General features: G+C 52.3%; 1 protein-coding gene across 13 annotated transcripts in view; it reads left to right on the forward strand.

Moving 5' to 3' along the window:
- PLEKHA6 (pleckstrin homology domain containing A6) overlaps positions 1–24,647 on the forward strand; it is a 140,957-nt gene that overhangs the window by 9,327 nt on the left and 106,983 nt on the right. For 12 of the 13 annotated variants that reach the window (XM_045982824.1, XM_045982828.1, XM_045982825.1 and 9 more), the window contains exon 3: positions 2,364–2,421. In XM_045982824.1, coding sequence (XP_045838780.1) covers positions 2,364–2,421 — 58 coding nt within the window. Of the gene's footprint in view, positions 1–2,363; positions 2,422–10,212; positions 10,504–24,647 lie in introns of those variants that run through there. The other variant, XM_045982837.1, reaches the window with a different exon arrangement.

The following is a 24,647-nucleotide window of genomic DNA, read 5'->3' on the forward strand; positions in this document are numbered from 1 at the left end:
GACACCATGAAAAAAGAAAATGACAGGCCAATATTCCTGATGAACATAGATGCAAAAATTCTCAACCGAATATTGCAAACGGAATTCAGCAATACATCAGTAGGCTCATTTACCATGATCAAATGGTATTTATTTCAAGGACTCCCAGAAATAAACCTAAGCAAATACAGTCAATTAACTTATAACAAATGAGGCAAGAATATGCAATAGAGAAAAGATAGTCTCTTTATTTTTATTTTTTAAAAGATTTTATTTATTTGACAGAGATCATAAGTAGGCAGAGAGGCAGGCGGGGGTGGGGGTGGGGAAGCAGGCTCCCTGCTGAGCAGAGAGCCCGATGTGGGACTGGATCCCAGGACCCTGGGATCATGACCTGAGCTGAAGGTAGAGGCTTTAACCCACTGAGCCACCCAGGCGGCCCAAGGAAGTCTCTTTAAATGGTGTTGGGAAAACTGGTCAGCCACATGCAGGAGAATGGAACTAGACCACTATTTTATGTCATACACAAAAATTAACTCAAAATGGATTAAGGATTTGAATGTAAGACCTGAACCCATAAAACTCCTAGAAGAAAATACAGGCAGTAAACTCCTTGACATTGGTCTCAGTGATGATTTTTTTGGAGCTGACTCTAAAGGCAAGGGCAATGAAAGCAAAAATAAACAAATAGGACTGCATCAGACTAAAAAGTTTCTGCCCAGCCAAAGAAACCATCAACAGAATGAAAAGGCAACCTACGGAATGGGAGGAAATATTTGCAAATCATATATCTGACAAGGGGTTCATATCCAAAATATATAAAGAAATCCTATAGCTCAGCAACAAAAACAAAAAACAAAAAAACACCAAAAAAAAAAAAAAACCAAACAAGAAACCCAAAACAAAAACCTATCTGATCAAAAAACGGGCAGAAGACCTGAATAGACATCTGTCCAAAGGAGACATATAGATAGCTAATAGGCATATAAAAAAGATGCTTAGCATCACTGATCATCAGGAGCATGGAGTCAAAACCACGATGATGTATTACAGCACAGCTGTTAGAATGGCTCTTCTCAAAAAGACTAGAAATAACAAGCTTTGGTGAGGATGTGGAGAAAGGGGAACCCTCTTGTACTGTTGGTGGGAATGTACACTGGTGCAGTCACTCTGGAGAACAGCGTGGAGGTTCAAACAGAACTGCCTATGTTCCAGCAATTCCCCTGCTAGGTATTTATTCTAAGAAAACAAAAACACTAATTCAAAGAAATATATGCACTCCTATGCTCATTGCAGCATTATTGACAATAGTCGTGATATGGAAACAACCTGGGTGTCCACTGGTGGGGGAGGGGGTAAAGACGTGGTAGATACACACGACAGAGTACGACTCGGCCATGAAATAGAACAAAATCTTGGGATGGCGAGGATCGACCTTGAGAAAATTGCGCAAAGTGAAATGAGAAAGACGAATACCATACGATTTCACGTTTATATGGAATCCAAACAGCAAAACAAATGAACAAACCCAAGCAAACTCATCAGTAATGGAACAGAATGGTGGTCTAGAGAAGAGGTGAGCTGATGGGGAGCCAAATGGGTAGAGGAGGTCAAGAGGTACAAGCTTCCAATTATAAAATAAATATATAATGTACGTCGTGGTGATTGTAGTCAATGATATTGGAAACACACTTGAAAGTTGCCAAAAGAGTAAATCTCAAAAATTTCCATCACAAGGAAAAAAATTGTCACTAAGTATGGTGATGGATGGTAACTAGCCTTGTGGTGATCATTTCTCAATGTATCCAAATAACAAATCATTACCCTGTACACTTGCGACTAATATAATGTGTCAATTACATGTCGATTAAAAAAGGTTTTTTAAGTCTCTCCATTTTCCTGGGCCTGATTTCCTAAGTCCTCAACTTCCTGTCTGGAGGTGATGGGCTGGGGTTTGCAGGCTTGAGTCCTGGTCTCATCCTAGGAGGCCTGGGGCTTATGTTTCTGTGATGTGAGGCCAGGGGGCTGTGGGATGACCCTGAGCGTCGTTGCGTTCACTGCTCTATCCCAGGCCAGCACAGGGCCTGGCCCAAAGGAGATGCTCAAGAAAAGCTTGTTGAATGAATGAGCAAACCGTGCGAGGCTGTGATCCATTTGGTGAATTCACTGCTCACCGGGGGGTGTCCCATTCACGCTGTGGCTCTTATAATTTGCTGGAATCACACGGATAGGAATAGTGGGCCAAAAGGGGTGACATGGTTGGTTTGAGCACTGTTGGCTTGTCTGCCAATTTTCCTAGATTCCCCCGCCCCATCCCTCCTGCATGCAAACTGGGTTTGTGGGGCTGAGAAGAGAGATCATGTTGTGATTTTTCTTTCTCGCAGGACTGCCCAAGGGCTGGGAGATGGATTCTACCCAGGAAGGAGCTGTGTATTTCATTAAGTGAGTAAGATGGGTTTCTTTCTGGTCTGGCTGTTGAGCCTACTGTTGTCATCGTCTCTGATGGCTGCTTGGGAGGGAAGGTGCTTAAAATGTGTGCTGGGGCCCTGAAGACCTTGGGCAGAGGGTGTTCTGTGAATGGCCAGGAGGCCTCTAGGCTTCTGAGCTACCGTGGCAGAGAAAGCTGGGTGTGTGTTTCTGTTGGTACAGAAGAGCTAGCGTCGGTCATGAGAACTTTTCTGGCTTGGAGTGGGTGAGGGGAGTGTTGGGCTGGGCTGAAAGCAGGGAGAAGACAGCTCAGCAAAGTAAAGAGGCTGATTTAGACACACGGTGACAAAGGCTCAGAGGAAGGAGCCCCAGCCCCGGGATGCCCAAAGGGGCAGGAAGTGGAACCAGGTGGAGGGCAGGTGTGAGCACGGGCGCACATACAGGCAGGTCGGGAGGTGGCAAGGCCCAGCCCATCTCTCTTGCTCTCCTGGCTGGGCCCGTGTGATCCTGGAGGTGGCAGAAGTGTGAGCTGTGCTCTGTGTTTCTCTGGGGATTGGTCACACCCCTCTGTGGGCTGGGGTAGCTGGTGCTCTCGGCAGCTGACCGCACACCTGGGGAAGGTGTCTCAGAGGTGACCTTGGCAGCAGAAGGTAACTCTTTGGGCTGGGGTGGTCCACATTCACCCGACTGGACTCGTTTCTGTTGGCCTCGGCTTGGGTCTCTCCATCTCCCAGGCAGGCTGGGTTCTGGCTTCATTCCCACCCGCGAGGCTCAGCGTGCACGGACCTGTGCCTGGTCTGGCCTCAGAGTCTACGGGACTGGGAGAGCGTGGCTGTGCAGACAGCTGGGGCGTGGTCACGCCGGAGGAATCCCTGGCCCAGCCAGGGAAGGAGGGCCCTCCTCGTCTCTGCCGCCTCCTGCTCTCCTTCCAAGTCTTCATTCATCCATCAGGAGAGCTCATCCTTCCATCCCCTGCCTTGAGACCAGCCGGCACTTACATCAGCTTGGCTCTTAACTGTATATATATTTTTTTAAGATTTTATTTATTTATTTGACAGAGAGAGATCACAAGTAGACAGAGAGGCAGGCAGAGAGAGAGGAGGAAGCAGGCTCCCCGGTGAGCAGAGAGCCCGATGAGGGGCTCGATCCCAAGACCCTGGGATCATAACCTGAGCCAAAGGCAGAGGCTTAACACACTGAGCCACCCAGGCGCCCCAACCACATTCTTTTTTTAAAAAAAAGTTTTATTTCTTAATTTGACAGAGGGAGAGAGAACACAGAAGCAGGGGGAGCAGCAGGCAGAGGGAGAGGAAGAAACAGGCTTCCTGCTGAGCAGGGAGCCCTATGTGTGGCTCAATTCCAGGACCCTGGGATCATGACCTGAACCCAAGGCAGATACTTAACCGACTGAGCCACCCAGGCACCCCTGTTAACCCCATTCTTGAAACAAAAACCAGAATGGACAGTCTCTCTGCTTTGGTGATTCTTCAGATAGGACATGGCTCCTACGGCCTGAGCGTTCCCTGAAATTGAACAGAAATCCTTGCTTCAGTTAAGATTTATTGCTTCTTTCCTCCTTGGTGATACCATCTGCGTATTCCTTATATACATCTGGTGCTTGAGACCATTGACTAGGTGCTTTCACCCGTATTCTCTCCTCTCCTCTGGCCCTCAACACGTACCACCTGCTGCCTGGCCCTGACCCTCTCTGGCCTCCTCTTCCATAACTGGCCAGCTATGGTGATTTTCATTTTTCTTTCCCTCCATTGTGCCAAATCCAGTCTTACCTCAGGACCTTTGCATGTGCTATTCCCTCTGCCTGAGAGCACTTTCCTCTTGTTTTTGTGTATCTGGCACCTTTGTATCATTTTGCTCAAGTGTTATCTTGTCAGAGTGACCTTTCCTGACTACCCCATCCCTTGCCCCACTGTGCTCCTCCTTAGACCCTCTCCCCACCCCTTTTTTTATTTGAAGTAAACTCTATGCCCAGTGTGGGGCTCCAACTTACAACCCTGAGATCAAGAGTCTCAGGCTCCACCGAGCCAGGTGGGCGCCCCCAGACCCTCTTCATACCACCTGCCAGGTAGCCGGAAGTTTGCTGTTTCTGTATTTGCTTACTTATTGCTGGTGCCTCCCACTGCCATGTCAGTTCTGAGAGCAGATCCTGGCTATTTCGTGTTCCACCGTGTCTTAGAACCTTGCTGGCACATGATAGGAATCTGAGATATTTGCTGAAATAAATGAACGGGAGATGTTGGGGGATAAACAACAGAGGCATAGCTAACGCCTGCTCCAGCTGCCGGCCCAGAGCATCCTGAGCTCCCTGGGTTCGGCATGCTCAGTCCTGAACTCGTCAGCTTTTCCTCGCCAACACCGGTTCCATCTTTCTCAGAAGCGCCCCTGGAGCTGAACCCTCAGAGACAGGCTCACGCCCCCCTGCCTGTCGTTTCTCTTCCCAAATATCTCACCCCGTGGCCAGAGCCTGCATTCCTGCCCCCATGGGCTCTCACCTGGATCATTCTAGCAGCTTCCTCGACTGATCTCCCTGCCTCCAGGCCAAACTGCAGCAAGAATGCTTGTTCTGTACAATGCAAATTTGTATTTGCACAAATTTGTATTGCCACATCATTCTGCTTTAAAACTCTTTCGTGCTTCCCATCAGTTACAGGAAAAAAAAAATCTGAGTTCCTTACTCAGGCACTTGAAAGGGCTTTTTAAGCTGGCTTCTTGCCTTCTTCCTCTGGCTTCACCTCCCCTACTCCGCAGTTTGGCAGACCAGATCATTTGTGGTTCCCTCAACACACCCCTCCCTTCCGTGCCCCCAGCCTTTGCAAGTGCTAATCTCTCCTCTCACAGGGCTTGTGTCCACCTGTGAACACTTGCTTTTCCTTTAAAACCCTGCCCATGACATCACTCCTTCAGGGAAGCCCACCTGTATTGTAATGGTTTACGTGTGTGTTATTTCCCCTAGACTGGTGGTTCACGGACCTGAGGGTGCACTGAAATCACCTGGAAGGCTTGTTAAAACAGATCCTTTGGCCCCACCCCTGGAGTTTCTGGTTCAGAAAGTCTGAGAATGTGCATTTCTAACTGGTCCCCCGGGGATGCTGCTGCTGCACCTGTCCATGCACCCCAGTCGGAGAACAGGGGTCTAGGTCGAAAACTCATCGAGAGCAGGGGAGACATAGGGCGGTCATAAAGTCTGGAAACATAGGCAATGTCATTTCATGATGTACTGCCGCGAAGTGTCACCAAGCTATTACGCTTTCACGTCTGTTCCTGCACTTGGTGGCCTCCCCGTACGCCGGGAGCGGCAGTGGCTTGGCACCCCGAGAGCTGAGCTTTACTACGTGGTCTCATTCTGTCCCCACCACAGCTTTATGAGGGAAGTATTATCATCCCCGACTGTTTTAACAAGGAAGGAGAAAACTGAGACTTAAAACTGAGATTTTAAACTGAGTTAAAAAAATGTGTTCCGTGTCATGAAGCTTGGAGGAAGCGAAGCTGGGATTCAGCCCTCTGTTTGCCTGATTTCGCAGGCTGGGCGCCAACTTCACGCCACAGCTGCCTCTGGCTGCCTTGGTGCCTCGCTCAGAATGGCGGTGGGCGGCAGAGATTGTTCAAGAAACCCTGACTGCACGAGTGAGTGAGCGAGGGAGGGAAGGAAAGAAGGAAGGATGGGATGGACAGCCACTGGCCCACTTGTTTTCATGGTTCCCTGTGTGATCCATTCCCTACAAAGGTTTGTGACGCTGGGTTGGTGGGTGAAGACCCCGGACATGGATCCCGAGAGGTAGCAATAAAAGTCAGATACACAGACAACTTGAGAAACTATTTCTTTTTCCTTCTTGTGTGGAGGAGTCAAATTGCAATGAGCAAATCTTTGACACTTGGCAGGATCAGACGAATATGATCATTGTCTATCAGTGAGCCCTTCCCCGCTTGGTGTTTGGGAGGTGACTCTCATGGTACCCACAATATCATAGCTCTAGCCTGCCTGCGGTTTTGAGGGTGTTGCTTACAGGCAGGTGGTGCAGAGAGAAGAGAAAAAGCTTTGGGTTAAAATGTGGGGGAACCCCCTGGCGGGTCTGTGTGCGTGTACCACATCGGACCAGAAGAGGGCGCCAAAGCACACAGGATCGGCCCCAGGAAGGCCTTGAAGCCTTTGCTCCCCGGGGACCCACAGTCCCACCAGGACCATCTCCAGCATCCTTCGCCACATCTCAAGCACTGTGGGTCTGGTAGATCTTTCAGACACTTCGAGATCTGGGTGCGTTGCACCCATTCCTGATTTTCTCTGGCCCCCGCCTCCGCCCCCGCTTCCTGCTAAGGCCGCCAGCTGCCCGGTTTGCCAATTCTGTCTCCACCAGCGCCTCTGTCTTTCTCCAAAGTTGGCAGGAGGGAGACACGGCAGCGATGCTTTCTGCAGAGCCCAGATAACCCTTGTTCCCGCTCTGGGCCCCTGGCTCGCCCCCTCCCCACACTGGTGCCCCCACGGGTCACGGCCAGACTGGCCTCGCGCCTACCCGGGAGCCCCACGCAGCTGCCCTCACTTCTTCCCTCGTCTTCCGCGAAGAGGCCAAAACACAGAGTCATCGCACCTGTGCCTCCCACGCCCCCCACGGGCTGCTCAGTGCTGCTCGCGCGGGGGCTGCGGGAGGCGGGGATGCTGAACCCGGGGCTCTACCCCCAGCTTCGCGTGGCAGTGGTCTCAGAGACTCAAGCGGGTGGGACCCCAGGGGCGGTGGCTCCCTGAGAGGTTCCCCTCTGCTGTCTCCAGAAGTCAGGCAGGACAAAGGAGAGAAGTCACAGCGGAACAAATCTGATCCTTAGTAACCCGGACCAGCTCTGCCCTCAGAGGGGGCCCATGACCTCGCAGAGCAGTCAGTCGAGAATGAGACAGAGGACAACAGGTCCTGAATGGTACTTGGCTCAGGGAAGGGAAACCCCATTTTGCAGATGCAGTAAACTGAGGCCCAACAGCCAATAACTTGTTTGAGTTGCTGGATGATTGGTAAAGGGAGGAACTGGGGTCAGAACTCCGCAGGTCCTCAAGGATAGCTCACCACAGGGGTTCCCTTTTCTCTCCCCAGCTGGTTCACTCTGGCAGAAGTGGGGAGGGCCTGTGTGGACTTGTGGGGGGGGGGCAGCAAGTCCATCGGTTCCACGGCTGCCTGGACCTTCTAGAGGCAGGGAGGCCCGAGTGTTTAGGGACTGGTAGTGACCCAGAGTTTTGGACGTTCCCCTTTGAGCCCTAAGGGCATGGATTCTAAGCGGTGCTTTCTTCAGGATCCTTCCTCCCTCCCTCCTCCTCCTCATGCCCTTCCCACCTGTGTGTCGCAGGAGTCTGGCTTCTCCACTGCTGGGCTCCCAAGAGAGAGAATGGAGATTTGGTGAAGGGACTTTCTTTTCTCTGTTCCTCTTCACTCACCCTTGCTGGAACTCTGGGACCTTCCTGCTACAACGTCTCCCTCACTGTGCTCCCCCAAACAAAGGCACCAGCCCAGCAGCCGTCCTCCCTTGGGTCTCTCACACCCCCAGGGCCGCCCAGATCGCCCAGAGGCTTCTGCGGGGCCCGCTCAGAGGATCCGTCTGCAGCCCTTGCCCTCTGTCTGCCAGAGAGGAAACCCTCCCAGCAGGCCCTTCTGTCTGTCTCCTGCCTTTTTCAGCTGCCCAAGGATTGTGTGGGTTGGGGGCTGGGGTCCTTGCCCCTTCCCCATCCCACCTGTCTCCCCCTGGATGCTGTAATCTCTGGCCCCAACCCTGCTTTGCTCCACTGGCTCCTCAAGGCCAGAGACGCCCCCAGAGCCCCTCATCTTTGTTTGGCTGGAAGCCGGCTCTCCCCCTGCCTGCAATGGGCAGGCTTGCCAAGTCCTGGAGAGCCAGGGCAGGTGGGTTGGGCTTAATCAGTTCTGCCTGGCACCAGGCCTGCACCCAGGATTTCTCTGTCCCTTCAGCTGAGTGCCTTTCTCATAGCCGAGGAACACAGCATCTCAGCAGGGCTGGGGGAGCGGTGTAGGGGGGTGACTTAGGGACCCCCCTTCCCCCAAGACCTGCAGGCAGATGCACACTGCCCTAACCTGAGATTCTCAACTCTGGCCTGGCCTGCTCTGGGGTTGGAAGGACAGTCCTTGCAGGAGCTTTCTCTGGGGCGAGTGGGAGTGGGATGTGGGTGTGGGATGTGGGTCAGATCCCAGAAATGACCCCCCCCCATCTCGCTAACAGGCTTCTTTCTGGACTCTGGCTTCCATTTATTTATTTATTTATTTATTTTTTAAAGGTTTTATTTATTTATTTGACACACAGAGAGAGATCACAAGTAGGCAGAGAGGCAGGCAGAGAGAGAGAGGAGGAAGCAGGCTTCCTGCTGAGCAGAGAGCCCGATGCGGGGCTCGATCCCAGGACCCTGAGATCATGACCTGAGCCGAAGGCAGTGGCTTAACCCACTGAGCCACCCAGGTGCCCCACTGGCTTCCATTTAAAGGAAAGGACTTCCGGGGGCACCTGGGTGGCTCAGTGGGTTAAAGCCTCTGGCTTTGGCTCAGGTCATGATCCCAGGGTCCTAAGATCAAGTGTCAGACTCTGCACGGCAGGGAGCTTGCTTCCCCCGCCCTCTCTCTGTCTGCCTCTCTGCCTACTTGTGATTTCTGTCTGTCAAATAAATAAATAAAATCTTAAAAAAAGAGGAAAGGACTTCCGTTGGTTAAATGAGGCTTATACTCAGATCCCATTAATAGAGACCCACAGAGAAAGATAAACAGTGCGTGTAAGTGAAGAGAAGCTTCATTTTTTGAAATCAAGTTGTTGTGATAATAACAGAAAAGAGAAAATATTCAGAAAAGAGAATAGTCAGGTGGGTGAGTCCCCACAGATGCCTTTCAGCTGGCTCCTGCTTCTTGAACTATTTCTGCACTCAGAAGGGACCCCCGGAGCTCCTCTGGTTTCCCCTACAACTTCCGGGTCTCAGGAGCAGGGAGATCCGAGACCCCGCGAGCCTGCCTAGAAGTTCAGGTGAGAATATCGCATCTTCTTTCCATCTTCCTGAAGCTGGTTATGAAACTCAGCCTTCCGCTTGCACTCACCTGTTGTCACGGAGGATCTGTTACTGTTCCAGCATCCCAGAAATGTGAAGAGAAGGAAACTGAGCCGGAGAAACAGAGATAGAGGTTTCGAGAGAGCTCTCTTAAGGGCATGGGCTTGCCTGCAGCAGAAATGGAGCTGCAATTCTTTTGTCCGGAGCCCTCCCTTCTGCCTCAGAACAAACGCAGGTACCCCCTGGCTCTGCGGGCATCCTTGCCTAAGGTCACCGGACACCAGTTTGGGCTGGAGACCTAAGAGGTTCCGGCACCTTGTCGTGGGCTTCAACCAGCGGCCCATGTTCTTTCTTATTGCAATTCCTTGTGCTGGGGGAGGGGATGCGAAGGCGCCAGGGCCCCTACCAAGCCCTCCTGACACCCAGAGATGTGCCTGTCCCTTGGGTGGTGAGCCGCAGAGACCAGAGGCGCCCCCAGGCAGGTGTGCTGAGCCCCCATGATGCCAGCCCCCCCAACCCCGTGCCTTCCGGTTCCCCGCACTCTAGTGGGAGAACAACAAACTGCAGCTCAGGCAGAAGAAGGTGGTCCCATCCCCCCTGGGGGGGGGGCAGCTCTTCCTGGTGATGGAGGGCCAGGAAGCTGTGCCCAAGTACTCTGCCCTGGGCGGGAAGCATGGGTGCCTAGCAGCTTGCTGCCGGTGTGGATGGAGTTAAACCTTTCCAGGGACTATTTACTCCTGATCCTAAGTGACAGCTTGGGGAGGGAGAGTCACGTGGCCCTGAAATCCCCACGGGAGCCCATGGAGCATGCCCAGCTGCTTCTGCCTGGGAAAGATGCTGGATCCCGCAGTCACCGCAACAGCATCCTCGCCCCGCGCCAGGGACCTGCCAGCCGGAGAGATGACTGATTAGACCAGATTGGAGCCAGAGCCCCGCTCTTCAGAAAGGGGCCCTGAGGGGCGGGGGAGGAGGACCCCGGCTGGCCAGAGCTGGGGGAAGGGTGCCTCGGGGAGTGCGGAGAGTTCTAGCTTTTCAACGCGGGGCTCATTCCGCCTCTGGAGCCGGTGAGTCTTTCTGATGCATCGTAGGGATGAGGCGGGAGGAGGAAGGCTGAGCCCTGGTCAGGCTGCCAGCCGCCTGCCCTGTGAGTCCCGGCTGCTGGCACTGCGGGGCCACTGCCTTCCCCATCCCTCATTCTTGGCAGCCTTACTTGAGGATCATGGATGCTGAGAATGCTAATTATAACCCACTCTGTGCCCCCACCCCCTCCTCCAGAATCCCCGGTAAGGGCTGATGTTGGAATTTATTACATTCGAATCGCATCTCTTGGGTGAGGCCAGCTTTGGGGCTGCCTGCCTCCTGGGGTCTAGCTGCCCCCCCCTCCCCCAGCCTGGCGAGATCGAAGAGGCCAGCCCCACCCTGCCTCTAATCTTGCCAGAAGTGAGTTGAAGGCCAGCAGGAAGGGGAGAGGGACAGGGCAGGGTGGGGGGTGGTTCCAGGGTCAGGCTCGGGTCAGCCCCAGGGACTCAGCTCCCTCTGTATGGCAGAGGGGTCAACCATGTGCATTTTGTGGGTCTGAGGTTGGGGCCTAGGGCCCCTAAGCTCTTGAATTCCTAGGGGCAGCTGATCTCTGGGATCTCAGATTTAGTGAGGGGCACCTAAGGAGCTGAGGCCTGGTCCATGGGCCGGAGGGGATGGGTTTATAATAGTGGGGTCAGGCTGCGGCTAGAGGGAGGGGGGCTTATTGTGTGAGGTGCTGGGGAAAGCAGCAAGGTGGGGGGGCTGGTTGAGAGGGATGGTGAGAGATCAGATGGGGAGGGGGGTGGTTTGCTAGGAAGGCAGAGGGAAGAGAGAGAAGAGCCTGGAGAGATGCTCTTTGTGACTGCAGGCCAGCCAGAGAAGGGAAGAGAGGGGGCTGGATCCCGGGAAGGCCAGAGATGGGGAGAGGCAGGACAGAGGGAGCTGGCCCTAGGGTGCAGGGGTAGAAGAGGGCTGCAGAAAGGAGGAGGTAGGGGGGTGGAGTCAGAGTCCAAGCCAGAGAGGGAGGAGGTCTTCTGAGCTTGCAGTCCTCCCCTATCCCTACAGACCCGTCGCCCTCAATCTGGTGGTTTCCTCAATCTGGTGGTCTCCGTGGCTTACTCCCCTGGGGGGGCTGGCTTGTCCTGAACGCCCGGGGTGGGAGCCCTGTGGGCAGGTCTCAGCCTGAGCTGCCTGTCCAGATGGTCTTGGCCAGATCGTAGGCACCCGCCCTACGAATCCCCCAAATCCTGGCTTCCAGGCCCCTCTGGGGGCACATGGAGCTGGGGAGGACTTCTGGGGCCTTCTACCTCAGAGCAGCTGCATTTCAGCTGGGGCAGGAGATGAGCAGATCCTGGTGGTAGAGAGGAGGTGGGAGGGAGGTCCCACGGAGATACAGCGCCTCCCTCCCCACAGCAGGCCCACAGCGGCCGCTGCCTCCTGGAAGGACCGGGGTAGTGGCCCGAGGCTGGGAGCCATCTCCATCCAGGTGGGGGCGGCAGGAGGGTCCGGGCAGGCCTCCAGGCCCGCTGCTGGACTCCCTTACAGAAAACAGGCGGCTCTCTCTGTCTCCTCACAAGGGCGCAGAGTGCTGGGCTGCAGGTATGAATTATTAAAAGTCCTCGGTTTTCCAATCAGTGGCGGGTGATGACTGGTAGCGCTGGTGTGTAATTAATCCTGGCGGGCGGCTGCAGAGGATCGAGACAATGGGGGCTTTTTTTTTTTTTTTTTTTGCAGGGTTCAGCTTTCTTTCCCGTCGCCACAGGAAGGTGACAGTGCAGGACGCATTGCACAGATAATTACTTTTAACGTGTCTGCCTAGATTATTGAGTCGGAATCTTCCTGCTCCGTGTAAATGAAGTAATTACCGAGGAAGTCAGCGAGCACGGGGCAGCCAGCCCTGGCTCCCAGGCTGACATCACGGCCTGTGGCCTCAGGGCGCAGAAGAGGGAGCTCGTGGGGCCGGGGCAGCGGGCAGGGGAACCTGAGCTGAGAAGGGGGGGCCTAGGCCAGTGTGAGGAAGCGTGGTCTTGGGCATCAGCGCTCCCCTCGCTGGCCTGGAGTGAGGTTCCCTGAAGCCATTGGCATGGAGCTTGGCACCTGGCAGGGACCCTATCCACGTGGGTCCCCCAGGGGAGAGTCAGGAGGAGGAGGCTTGCCACTGGGTGTCAGGGAGAGCTTGCTGAGTTCTGACTGTCAGAGGCCGCGGATTGAGCTCTGGGCTGAGATGGTCTGGGAGCCCAGTGCATAGTGAGGTGACTTTAGCAGGCGAGTCTCCAACCAGTTACAAAAACATCTAGAGAGGAAAGAACGGTTTGATTGGGAAACATTTAGAAATAAATGCGGGGATGCCTTGGTGGCTCAGTTGTTAAGCATCTGCCTTCAGCTCGGGTCATGATCCCAGGGTCCTGGGATGGAGCCCTGTGTCCTCGGGCTCCCTGCTCAGCAGGAAACCTGGTTCTCCCTCTCCTATTTCCCCTGCTTGTGCTCCCTCTCTTGCTCTCTCTCTGTGAAATAAATAAAAATCTTAAAAATAAAAAAATGAGGCAGGCTGCATAGGGTCTTTCCCTTGGTGCTCGATCAGTCCAGGTGGGCTCCTGCTCAGCACCCACACCTCCCGATGCCCCCCAGAGACCATCTGGTCCAGCCTCCCTCCAAGCCCAGACGAGCCCTCTGTTCCTTCCCTGCTGGGAGCACTGGCCTCCAGCGACGGGGAGCTCATTACCTTGCCAGGCAGCCTGCTCCATGGTTAGGACATTCTTCTACATAGAATCAAAATCCGCCCACTTCTAAGGTCTGCCTTTTGGTTCTGATTCTTCGGAGCCGCACAAAACAAGTCAGCTCTCTTTCCCGTGGTGATAAAGATGGTTTTCTTCATATTAAAATAGCATATAATAATGTGTGGATGTAACATATTTTATGTAACTGGTTTTGTATTGGGACATTTAGGTTGTTACCCTTATTTTCCTTTCACAAAAACACATGAACATTTGTGTGCATAAGGCCTTTTCTGCATTTGGATTATTTCCTTAGGATAAATCCCAAGACATAGAATTAATGCAGTAGAGTATATACATTAAAGAAATTATGGTTCTGAGTCGAAAAGTAATACATATTCATTAAAAAAATTGAAAAACATATAGAGAAAAGATGAAAATAGCCCATAATCGTCTCAGAGGTTTGGTACATAATTTTACCATTTTGATACATATATTTTTTATGAATCCATGCATAGACATGTAACTATATTATCACCATACACGTATGGACTGTTAAAATTTTGGACCAAGGATATATTTTTGTTACTTACATAAGTGGCTTCCTAGTGTTTCATGATCTATCTGTTCTGGTTTTTTAATTGATCCCCTTGTTAAACTAGGTGTTTCCAGTTTTTTGCCTTTAAAAGCAATGCTGCAATGAATATATGAGTATCTGAATCTTTGCACGTGTCCATGATTTTTTCCCTTAGTTCATGTTTCTAGAAATGGAACTGCTATGTTTTATTTTATTTTTTTTTAAGTTTTTATTTTAATCTGGTGCTCTCCTTAATTCCCATCACCTGTTTCACCCATCCCCCACCCACCTCCCCTTCGGGAGCCACCTGTTTCTTCTCTATAGTTTAGAATCGTTTCTTGGTTTATCTCTCTCTCTCTCTCTCTCTCTTTTATTTCCCCCTTTGCTCGTTTGTTTTGTTTCTTAAATTCCACATATGAGTGAGATCACATGGTATCTGTCTTTCTCTGACTGGCTTAATTCATTAACATTATACCCTCTGATTCCATCCATGTCCTTGCAAATGGCAAGACTTCATTCGTTCTTGTGGCTGAATAACGTTCCATTATGTATATACCCGACTTCTTTTTCAACCATTCATGTATGGATGGATACTTGGGCTGCTTCCATATCTTGGCTATTGTAAGAACGCCGTTTACAAGAACATAGAGGTGCATGTATCCTTTTGAATTAGTATTTCTGTATTCTTTAGGTAAATACCCAGTAGTGCGATCGCTGGATGGTTGGGTAATTCTATTTATAACTTTTTGAGGAATCTCCATACTGTTTTCCAGAGTGGCTGCCCCAGTTTGCATTCCCACCAACAGGGAATTGCTGTGTTTTAAAATATTTTGACATATTTTGCCAAATTCTTTGTTGGAAATTACTAATTTACATTCCCGGCAGTTGTGTTTGAGAACGCGTTTTGTTATACGAGCATCAGCGTTGAACATGGTAACATTTTCATTGCTTTCATCCGTCGCTTCTTCATTGTTTTAATGCATTTGTTTGATTAGGAGTGAGATTTAAGAGGTTTTTAAAGCATGAATAACCCATCTGTTGTCATTTGTTTGAGTCTTTGGCTTTTCCTGAAAGACAGTCTATGCAGTCATCAGGATGGCAGTGGCGAGGGTCAAGGGGCGTCGGGGGGTAGGGGTGTGGAATTCGGGTTGAACCTGGGCTCTGTCACCTAGCCGCGATATGACCTCGATAGTGACTTAAATCTCTCTGTGCCTCAGTTTCTCCATCTGTAAGACGAAGATAAGCAAGTTACCTATTTCATGCACTTCTTGCGAAGAGAGGTGCTTGTCTGTCCCATCTACAGAGCAGGTAGAATCATGCCGACCAGAGGCACACATGTGTTTGCTCCTGTTATCTTACTGTGGTTAGTGTGTGTGAGAAACACAGAGATCTGAAGACAGTCGGGATCTCCCTCCCTCCAAGCCCCCCAGGTGTCCTTGTCCTGGGCTAAATGCTCCTGGTCCTCCAATGGTCCCACTTCCTTTCTCAGGCTTTCCTGGAGCCTCTGACGTAGTGGGGTCCCGCCAGCACAGAACCTGGTGAGACAGCCACGCTGTGTTCCCAGGACAATCCCCCAGGACAATCACACTTCTGGGGACTTCTGGCAGGTGCCCGGATGGAGGGGATTTGGCTCCTTTAATGTCTTCTGGGCACAGGACTCTGTCCTGGAGCCCCCTCCCTGCTCTCTGTGTCCTTACTGACCCTCCTTGTCACATCCATCCCGAGTGTGCCCGGTTGCTGGAGTCCTCTTTGCGCTTCCCAAAGTAGCGCTAGTTGATCTGACAAACGAATTCTGGGCTGTGTGTTAATAGTAATGAGAGAGAGAGAGTATATGCTACCTGCCTGTGGTGGGAAGAAGGCCCATCTAGAACCTGAAGACATAGATTCAAATCCTGGTCCAAATTAGCAGCTGTGTGATTTGTAGCAAACCACTTAATCTCTCCGAGCTTTTGTTTCCTGTTCTAAAAATGGGATTAGTATCACTGGCCACTTAACTAGCTGATCACTAGGTGAGTTATATATATATATAATATAATAATATAACTCACTAGGTGAGATATATATATGGAAGTGTCTTGTAAACTGCAGATAATTATCCAAATGTCAGTTATTGTTAGATGTGTGTAAATGAACAGTGCATAACAGAAGGCAGAGCTTTAACTCAAACTGGAACCACGGTAGGTTGGTAGGAAATGTGTTTAGGGCTGATGGTGTTTACTGTGACCTCCAATCCTCCTCCTGCATTTATTTAGCCTCTCTCAAGAGCTGGTCCCGACTGTGTGATTCAGAAAGTAAGGCGGGGCCCCTCCATGCTGATCTGTAAACACTCCTGGATGCTCAGGCTTTATCCCTGCATGGTCAAGGATCCCCCTCCACGGAGGAGGCGAGATCCCTCCCTAGCTCTCACGTCACCACATCTACCCCGTCCGGCTCATCATTACCTGGAAACCCGAGTCTATAATTGCAGGGGCCAATTTGCTTTTAATTAGCCTAATGCTTGCAATTAGCCTGTTCAGTGCACCTCTGCCTCTGGTGGCGAGGTCATTTTTCTGATTTTGCTTGGTTCCTGGGTCCTCATTAGCATTCCTGGGCCATCCAGAGACATCCAAGCCCCCTTGCCTCCACCCAAAACTGTGGCTGCCAGGCTGAAGCATTGAAGAGGTTGTCGTGAGGAAGAAAACCGGCTTTTGGCGAGGGGATGGGAGGGTGGGAGCGTGCCGACAGAGAGGTAAATTTGTTGGCAACACAGGTGAGGCCTAGAGCCTGGCTTCCTCCTTCTAGTCCGGTGCTCCCCCCAGTTTTTAAAAAGATCTTATTTATTTATTTGAGAGACAGAGAGTGAGGGATCATGAGAAGCAGGGAGGGATAGAGGGAGAAGCAGGCTCCCTGTTGGGCAAGGAGCCCCATGCTGAGCAGGAAGCCCGATGCAGGCATCATGACCTGAGTTGAAGGCAGAGGCTTTAACCCACTGAGCCACCCAGGTGCCCTGCTCTTCCCCTTCTCAGCTTCATTTCCTCATCTCGAAAATGGCATAACAACTCCTGCCCCGCCTGCAACACCGAGGCTGGCAGGAGCTAAGGCAGGAGGTGGGCATGTGTGCAAGGCTGGGTCCCATGAGACTTATCACATCAGAGGTGAGAGAGGCCTGTGGAGTCCCACAAACAGTCTAGTGTCCCTGGCCCCCTGCCTGGGAATTCCTGGTCTGCTCACCTTGCCCTCCCTCTACAAACCACGGCTGATTCGAGTGCATTGGCATGTAGCAGGTGCTCAATAAATGTTGGTTGGTTCTACGGGGCTTTGGGTGGGAGGGAATTTGGCTCAAGGAAACAGTCATGAGAAGGCCTCCGGTGGTAAGTACGGGAGCATTTACCTCCTGTGCTCCTCGGCCTCGTGCCTCATTCCCCTAGGCAGCTTTGCTGCAAGACCAGAGATATCGTGTTTGTCTTTGTCTTTGGGGTGTGTCCCACAGAGCGAGGCACACGGCAGTTGCTCAGTAACTGCTTTTCGAATGAATGAATGAATGAATGAATGAGTGCCTGAGTGAGACAGGGTCATGCGGTAGAGCATGGCGTTGTCAAACAGGGCTTGGAAACCTGGCCCCGTCACTGTCTTCTGGCAAATATTGACTTATGTTCATTATGTACTAGGCAGGTCCGAGGTTGCAAAAACGAATTTTTAAATTCACAGTCTGGTGAGGGAGCAGACTTGTGAGCAAGTAATTGTCCCGTGTGTGATAGAGACATATGCTACATACATCGGTGGCCAAGAAAGAAAGTGGTAGAGTCTCCCTAGAGAGACAGGATTCCTGAACTGAAGGTCAAGCTCATGGGTTTCTCCCCAGAACCAGAGCCTCCTTCCCAGGGCTGAGGACCGAATGAGATCAAATAGTGTGAATGAAACTGACACTGAATAATCTTTTAATGAAGATTAAAAATGTTTCCTAGGAGGGGGGTGGCTGGTCAGGGAGGGGCAGGAACAGGTTGATGTGGGAGGGGCTCAAGGACTTTCCCAAGCTGCCCTCCTAAGCTCTGCCGGTGCAGATCTGTGCCACCTGCGGCCAGTTCCCTCATGGCTCCAAGTCTCCGCCGCTGTGTCCGCCAAGTGGGGACAGTGCATCTGTTGTACGGGTCAGTGGAGAGACTTCTCACCGGGCCCCTAGCTAGAGCAGAGTTGGCACACAGTAAGTACTCAAAAATATCAGCGCTCTTGTGATTACAGTGTATTTCACGGACAGACCACAGCGGCATGCACACACATGTTGCACGCATGTTGACTCCCAGGTATGCTCAGAAAGGATGGTGGGGGTGCCCCTCCCCCCGGGGTTAGGCTGAGCCCAATCATGAGACCGGCTCCAGAACTCCGTAGGGGGTTGGGGAAGGTCAGCCTGTGGCTGCTGCCCCGAGCTGGGGGAACCCGCCTCAGGGAGACTAAGACGTGGTCCCCTGACAGCAGGAACTTAATTCCCTCAGGCACGTAGCCCCCTGGCCCAGGCCAGTCCTACCAGCAACATCCCAGGGCTCTGTCGCCTGACTGGTCCCCTGACCTTCCTCAGCAAGGCAGCCTGGCGGCCATGCTGGGTTGCCATGGTAACTGGCAGCCTCCCAGCTGGGTTGCCGGGGTAACCAGTTAGCTGGTATTGGGGGAGGGGGTGGGGAACTGGGAGGTGGGGGGAATCAGCCTCAAAGAGGCAGAGAAGGACAAGGGCGGGACCAAGACGAAGACAAATCTCAGATGCCCCCAGCACAGCCCTCTGCTCTCTCCCTCATGGGATTGGGAAAGCCCGAGAAAAGCAGGTAGGAAAGGATGTGGTGTTGTTTCCCTGCCACGTGTGTGTGTGTGTGTGTGTGTGTTTTGTAGGGTGAATTGTCTTGGGCAGTGCAGGATGTGTGGGAGATCTGACAAGGCTTGGCGGGATCTCCCGGGCCGTGCTAAAGGCAGTAGAAGTCCAGAGGGGCGGGGAGGCCATGGACCATCCAAACCCAGATCTCAGTCCTCGCCCCTCCACCCCCACCCATTGGGCAACCTCACCTCTTTGAGCGCGGCAGATCCTCATCGGGAGAACAGAGGTGCTAACACCGACCTCCAGGGACATTGTCTGGGACTCAACGGCGGTTTCCTGCTCTCCTTCCGTGTGGCTTTTCTATTCTGCCGATGCTTTCCAGCTGCCAAGGGCTTATATCTGGGGCCCACCCTGGTCCCTGCGGCAGGGGATGGGGTGGGGGGTGGGAGGCCTGGAATTCTTGGGAGTTCACCATCCTAATCTGCTGGGGGCAGGAAGCAAGTTTTTACAAGTGGGAACATCCACAAGGAAGTTTTCAAAGTAAGAGCTAATTGAAATGTTTCCCTGCAACCAGTAGAAATGCCTTTTCCGTCAGAACCCAGCAAACACATGTGTGTTACCCTTACTGTGTGTGGTGCACACTGGCTTCCTGCAATATCTTAGTTTAGTCTGACCGTTTTGTTTCAAAAAAAAAAAAAAAAAGAAAGCCTCGACTCTTGAACTTGATTTCATGCCCACCGATGGGTCACTGCCTTCAGCGTGAGAAATGCTGAGAGAGAGTAGAAACCAAAGCTCCCTCGGATGTGCGTAGACCTCAGGCTTCTCTCATCTTCCATGTGGAATGTCATCTGGTTGGGTCCTTGCGACTCTAGTCTGGGAGGAAACTCAGGCTCAGAGGTCGCACGATTGCCCAGGGTCCCAGATTGGAGGGCATGCCTGCGATATGCCCAGAGCTGTAGACTGGGCGAAGCTTGGACCCGGGTCTCTGTGGCTCGGGTTTACAGGGCACCCGTGTGTGTGCGGAATCTGATGCTCTGAGAGGAGCTGAAGGAGTCTTCTTAGAGGGAGGAGACTGGGATCCAAAGACCCAAAAGGATTTGTCCCAGCTCAAAATCGAGGGCCTAGAGCTGAGACCAGAACTCGGTGCCTCTTGTCTGTTGTTGTGAGGAGGGGAGAAGTTGGTGCTGAGGAGAGCTGTCGAAACGAAAGATGCGGCTGAGTCTGAAGCAACCTGTGTGTTCCCCTCAGGGTCTGTGAGGGAGTGTGTCTGGCAGGGAGGGGGTGAGTCCAGCTGCACTGAAGCTCACCCCTCCCCCTGTGAGCTTTCCCAGTTGCTGAGCCAGGCTGGAGAGGGCTGTGAGGAAAGATTCCTGTGTCAGGGTCCTGGGGCCAATGCCTAAAGGCCTCAGGCTTCTGGAAGATTTTCTGACAGGAAAGACGTAAGCCAGTCCCCTGAGAAGCAGAGCTTTTAATTGTCTGTCTCCTGTACCCCAGCAGAAATGACAGTCGGCAGGAGGCCTGCCAAGTGCAGACTTGACCACAGAGTAGGTTCGGTGGGAGGAGAGTTTAGTACCAGGTGGGAGGTTGGGAGTGGCTGGAGAGGGGAGGGCATGAGCGACTCGGGACTACCCAGGCAGACTGCTAACCCTATAAATATTTACTGGGATAAATTCAGGATAAGGCCCAGAATCTGTAGTGCTGGGGTCTGTTCTCAGCCCTGCTGTGAGAGTTGAACCTGTCCCTCAACCTCTCAGGACTTGGTTTTCCCATTTGTGGGGGCTCCATCGAGGGTGCAGTCCCGTCCCTTCCCTCCGCAGGCTTTGCCCTTTGCAAAGGGAAGACCGGCAAGGCGTTTGCGGCAGAGACGCATTTCCTTTCTGTTTGGGCGTATGTTCCCTTGACGGCTCCTACGTGTTGCCCACGACACGAAAAGCTGCCCAACCTGCCAAGTGCCCGACGCGGGGGCCGAGGAGTAGCGTGGTGGGGCTTGTGGAGCAGGGGCTGTGGCTCTGGGAAGCTGTGGGACAGCGTGCGCTTCTAGGTTGGCTGTGTTCTTGTCTCTCTGGGCTTAATGTAATTTATTCAGCACCCACTGACTGGAACATTCCAGCAGTAAAAATGAGAACAGTCAGAAGTGTCTTGTCCAGGCTCCTGATCTCAGCCTCTTGGTGCCTTTGTCATGGGCCAGGCCAGGGTGATGGCTGGGTACGTGACCAGGAATTCTGCGGCAACTCAACCGGGATGGAAGTTTCCGTCCGAGGCTGGGGAGATGGGTTCCCAGTAAGAAGAATCAGAGGCTTAGGGTCATACAAGGAGACCGTGCCTTTGCTTGAAGGTAGACTGACTGACACCGTGAAGTTGGAGGAGTGCCTAGTAGGGACCCCTTATTTCTGTACCCACATACGCGGTGTGTACCCAACATACCCTATGCCGTATCCCTTCCCGCTTGTCCAGGGTGAGGCAACTCTGTGAAGAAACTGGATGTCTTAGACGATGGGGTGCTTACTCCAGACCACACTGAACGGTAGGGGAAGAGTCAGAATTAGGATTTGTGGATGTGTCCATATTTCGTGCCCCAACTCTCTCCTGAGCCCCCGTGGGACCCAAGCTTGAATGCAAGCCTGTCCCATTGTGCTGAGATCATGGACATGGACGTGGGAGGAGGGGGAGTGCGAGACTCTTCATTCGGCTCCACATCGTTGTGACGCCCCCAACAGTCATAGCTCATTTGTGGCAGCTCAGGGGCGCCCGGGTGGCCCCCTCTCCCCAGATGCTGGGGCCCTGTGTGAGGCCGGGGGTAGCCGCTGCCACCTGGAGCAGTGGGAGCGTGTGCGTGTGTTACTCGCATGTGTGCGTGTGTTACTCGCATGTGTGCATGCGTGTGCGGGGTGGGCGTCGTTGCTCTTGGTCTGACTAGGGGCCCCTTCAGATGATGCAGAAAGAAAGTCCTCGAGGTGTGGAGGAGGAGGCCTGGAGGCAGAGGTGGAGGGATCCTCGGAGGGAGAATCAAAGAGCCCATCCGGGGCTGGTCCTTACCCCTCCCTCCATGCCCAACTGAGGGAGGGGCTTAGGAACCCAGCAAGCTCCTTTCCAGAAACCCATGTAATCATGTCCTCATTTAAACCCAACTTCATCCTGCAGCGTGGGCTGACTCAGTCCCTTCTTTTCCCCAGTCCGCTACTCCCAGATGTTTCCGCCCCACCCTGAGAGTCTTTGTCATTGGGGTCACTTCCTGTGACCAGGTGTTGGGGGTGCAAGGCAGGGCACCCGGGGTGCAGAGGCTGGACGTGGGGACCCTGCAGACGTGCCTCATAGCGGCAGCCCCCGCATGTGGAGAAAACAGGAAAGCGAGGGAGAAACCAAGGCCTCTGGAAGAGCAGATGGAGAGTGTGGACCTTTGGAGGGGCTGCCTCTGGCCAGCTGTCCTGGGCGCAGAGCGACAGAGCCCCGGGGACAGAGTGTGTGGCCAGACGGCAGGAGAGACTTTGTGGACTCTGAACAGAAAGCCTCCTGGTTGGGCCCGGCCTCTCCCAGATCTGGTGTTGTCAAAACCAAGTCAGTCACACTTCTACTTACTAAGTTATATTTTTAAAAGTGTCCTTTTATTGGTTCAAACAGTCAGTTGGAAATAGAAGTTCTGAAATATTTTCATTCACATATGTCCTTCTCTCTGATAAACTCATGGCTTTTCCCAGTGACTAGCGAAATGCCTGGAAATAGCTGGTGTTTGACCACACCTTCCCCCACTTTCCCTGGGCTTCCTGCTTGGGGATGGGGCCCCACGCAAGGGAAATGATATGAATAAGACAGGAAGCTGCTCTCAGCCCAGATCTTTCTGTGGGCTGAGATGTCTGATTCCTCTACTTTCTGGCTCAGAGCCGAAGTCCCTGTCTTCCAGTCATTGGCTGGGGGATTGACAAGGTAGAGTTGAAGGATATCTTCTCCCCATGCCCTGCTTTTCTCCTTAGAGACATGGCTTTGTCCCTCACTCGGGGGTACTGAGATAATAAAGATAAAGCACTGGCCCCGCAGTGGAGGCTGGGTTAGGAAACACCAAATCTCTTTCATTCTTTTATGATGATTGTATACTTTTAATATTTCTTTGAGAAGGAGCAAGCTATTTTCAGCCAGCTTAGCAGAGTTTATCACTCCCACAAGAACCTTATAATGGGGGTTCAGTGGGTTAAAGCCTCTGCCTTCGGCTCCGATCATGGTCCCAGGGTCTTGGGATCGAGCCCCGCACTGGGCTCTCTGCTCAGCAGGGAGCCTGCTTCCTCTTCTCTTTCTCTGCCTGCCTCTCTGCCTACCCGTGATCTCTATCTGTCAAATAAATAAGTAAAATCTTAAAAAAAAAAAAAAGAAACTTATAACAGGTCAGGGGAAGGAGAGGTCAAGAGAAGCTCATTTGCATATTTCCCACAATCCTTCCTCGGGCTCAATTTCTTAGATCCTGGGTAGGCTGTTGTCTGGGCATCGCTGTCACTTTCTCTCCATCACACACACCAGAACCTATGGGCAAGTTCAGGCTAAATGTAGCTCATTTTAACACTGTGCTCAGGTGTCAGGGTCTTTTTTTTAAGAGCACAAGCGGGGGGAGCGGCAGGTGGAGAGAGAAGCAGACTCCCTGCTGAGCAAGGAGCCTGACTCAGGATTCGATCCCACAACCCTGGGATCATGACCTGGGCTGAGGGCAGACGCTTAAACCAGCTGAGCCATCCAGGTGCCCCTTAAACTGGTCTTCTACCCTTTGGTAAACTTGTTTTGATTCTGGTCTCAAGAGTCAGACAAGTGTCGAGAGACAATCTGACACAGTAGGAAAATTATAGGCGCTGGGGCCATCTGGCTCGGCCAGCACTTGACTTCACACTTGCCAGCTGTGTGACCCTGGTTATAAACCTTAACTTCTCTGAGCCTCAATTTATACATCTGTAAAATGTGAGTCCTGGTTGTACTTACCTCACTGGGTTGTTGAGAGGATGAAGCCAATGAACACATGTAAAAAGCTGAGAATGGCAGGGGTGGGGCGCCTGGGTGGCTCAGTCGGTTAAGCATCTGATTCTTGATTTCCGCTCAGGTAGTGACCTCAGGGTTGCAAGATCAAGCCCCGTACTGGCTCTGTGCTCAGTGGGCAGGTTGCTTGAGATTCTGTCTCTCCCTCTCCCCATCCTTTACCCCTGCACGCTCTCTTTTTCTCCCTAAAATAAATATAAATCTTAAAAACATGCTTATGGGGCCCCTGGGTGGCTCAGTTGCTTAGCTGTCTGCCTTCAGCTCAGGTCATGATCCCAGGGTGCTGGGATTGGGGCCCTGCTCTGGGCTCCCTGCTCATGGAGGAGCCTGCTTCCCTTCTCCCTCTGCCTGCCGCTCCCCCTGCTTGTGCTCTTTCTCTCTGTCAAATGAATAAAAATCTTAAACAACAGCAGCATCAAAAAACCTCAGAACAGGTCCTAGCACTACAAGTCACTTGGCACATGTTAGCTCTCCTTCTCTTAGACTGTCTAGAATGGAACCCGGTACTCCCGATGTGGTCTATTCAACGGGATTCTCATGCCTGCTTCTTGACCGTCCGTTTCTGCTGCCTCAGAATGAGTTTGCAGATCGCTGGGGTTTCAGTTGAGCTCCCTGTACAGAAATCCTCAGGTTATTTTCCCACGGACAGCCGTTTAGACCTCCTCCGTCCGACATAAAAGATGTGATGTCAGTTAGCAGGAAGGTCAGCGTCGCGGGGAGCCCGGAGCATCCCCTCACATGGGTTCCAAGCGCGCACGAACCCTCATTGATGCAGCTGGCTCCTTTTCATAACGCTGTCCTGCAGCGGGTGTTCTATGTGGGAAATCTCTTGACCCACACTGGTCCGAAATGAAATTCCCCTCCCCATGGGTCTTTTCTCTGTCAGTGGGTCTTTTTCATTCTTCTCTGTTCAGCCGAGGCACTTGCTTATCAAGTGTGCTGAGCGTGTGTGGGCGGGTCTATCCTTCCCTCCAAATCCAGCTCCTCTACTGCCCAGGCTTACAGGGGAGGGGACACGGTGCCTCCAGCATACCCAGAAGGCCAGGTTTCAAGGTAAAACCTCCGAGACCCTCTAAACCCTTCCTCTTGGTGAACTAGCGGTGTCTA

This window comes from Meles meles, chromosome 17, assembly GCF_922984935.1.
Source record: "Meles meles chromosome 17, mMelMel3.1 paternal haplotype, whole genome shotgun sequence".
Classification (NCBI taxonomy): domain Eukaryota; kingdom Metazoa; phylum Chordata; class Mammalia; order Carnivora; family Mustelidae; genus Meles; species Meles meles.